The sequence below is a fragment of the Echinococcus granulosus genome, assembly GCF_000524195.1.
Source record: "Echinococcus granulosus chromosome Unknown EG_S00072, whole genome shotgun sequence".
In the NCBI taxonomy this organism is placed as follows: Eukaryota; Metazoa; Platyhelminthes; class Cestoda; order Cyclophyllidea; family Taeniidae; genus Echinococcus; species Echinococcus granulosus.
The window spans coordinates 359,531-361,300 of NW_020170452.1; the positions used below are offsets into that span (position 1 = coordinate 359,531).

The following is a 1,770-nucleotide window of genomic DNA, read 5'->3' on the forward strand; positions in this document are numbered from 1 at the left end:
CTCGGCTAAGATCTTGTTTGCTGGCCTTCTATGGGAGGCGATCCTCGTTCGATGTCTGTTGCCGCGTCCATTTTGTATCCCTCTCCGTCTTCTTTGCACTTTCTTTCACCACTTGCATTCGTTTAATCATGATACCCCTACATGCAGCACTTTTGCTTTTGTAACAAATTTTATTACCTGTCATTACGACTCTTCTGGCGGAATATACCGACCTTCATTTATTATCTTACTAACGCCTCCAATATCATTTTCCTTTTCTGCATTTTTGCCTCTGCTACATCGTCTCCTATTCCCCTCAGCCACTTCTGTGAACAGAACAGCACGTTTAGGTCCAGTAGCGAGACACTCTGTGGTGCAACGACGATGGGAACATGGATGTGTCGGTTTCGTCCTTGGTCAATACAGCCTAGAGGAGTTGTGTCGTTCGGATTGTCTGGATGCGATGCTAACTAATGAGCAGAATGAGTGGGTGGAGACGTCTTGGAACAGCGAGGCATTCGTTCCTATTCTACAGCCTTGTCTCTGTCTGTCATTCAGAGCTACTGGTTTATTCAAAAAGCAAGGCATGTTCAGTTTGAACTAGGATTTCAGAGCCCAGAAAATTGAGGAACAAATTATATTGAGTTGCATACCAAAGATGCCCAAGTGCAAAGGAGCTGCTGGTGTGCAGGCTATCTACTTTGAAAGTGAGTTTTTGAAAAAAAGAATGCTCTCGCATGACTAAGTTTACCATTTTTTAAAGAAAAATTAATATTTTGTACAATTTCAAGACGTGTTATGCTTTATTAGGGCATTGTACGAGTCGAATGACTGTTGCGAGCTGAGAATAGGACCTCCACCACCTAATCGTCGCTGACACAAGCAAGAATAAATTGCAGTCACTTAGATAATGCCGTGGCTCTGCTCTACGAATAAACACCCGTTTTTATTGCCATGTCACGTTCTTCCACGCAAGTACTGCTGGCATTTGATAAACTGCATGTAGACTGCTCCACAACCTACTTACCGGCTGTTGGTATTACACAGACTATACAAGTAAAATTTACTTATGCATAACAGGTCACATGTCCCCATCTGTATTAGTCTAGGTCCTTTATCGACTATTATCTGTTAAGGTTCTTCCTTTTTGCGCTACTAATCCTTACCTGTATCGGGCATCCACCCAGGAGAGGCGCCCCTCGAGCTGATGCAGGCAAGAAATGATATCACAGTGGACCTGGATCAAACATATTAGTGCACGATTCCTTACAGCAAATCGTGCCTTACAACGCATTAGAACTGATAAAAGCATTTTGCTACCAAAAAGGCCTTCGGTTAATTTGAAAATAACTTAAAGCCTAAGTTGCGTCAGGAATCGCGAGAAGGTGGTGTCGTATTATCGTTAAAGGATGTAGGTTGTGGGATGTAGGCACACTTCCCTCGTCCAAAATGTTACGCTTCAAATGCTTGGCACTTGGCTGTCGCACCCTCCCTCAACAACTAGTCGACTCATGCTGGCTGCGATTCAAGCGTCTCTTGGCCCACTGTACCTCTCCCTCGTGGCCAAAGTGCTCCTCTAGCTCACATGCGAACTTGCCCCATCTCATCTCCGCCTTACCCATCACATCACATCTCTCTTCCTCTGCTCAGCTGCGCTCTATTCTCCATTAGACGGCACACCACAACTATTGCTTTTGCAAGCAAAATTCGACAAGTTGGATGAAGATAAGACGGAAATTGAGTGGCGGAAGCAGGAATGGAGCAAAGGGGCTATGACGATGGCGTTACCAG

General features: G+C 44.7%; 1 protein-coding gene across 1 annotated transcript; it reads left to right on the forward strand. All coding sequences in view use genetic code 11, as the record gives it.

The window, feature by feature from the left end:
* Positions 1 to 637: 637 nt before the first annotated feature.
* On the forward strand, positions 638 to 1,650 carry EGR_07217 (hypothetical protein; the record flags this gene model as incomplete). Its single annotated transcript, XM_024496466.1, has 2 exons — positions 638 to 686; positions 1,484 to 1,650. 2 exons carry the CDS (start codon positions 638 to 640, stop codon positions 1,648 to 1,650), a joined length of 216 nt encoding a protein of 71 aa, XP_024349143.1.
* Between the last annotated feature and the right edge of the window lie 120 nt (positions 1,651 to 1,770).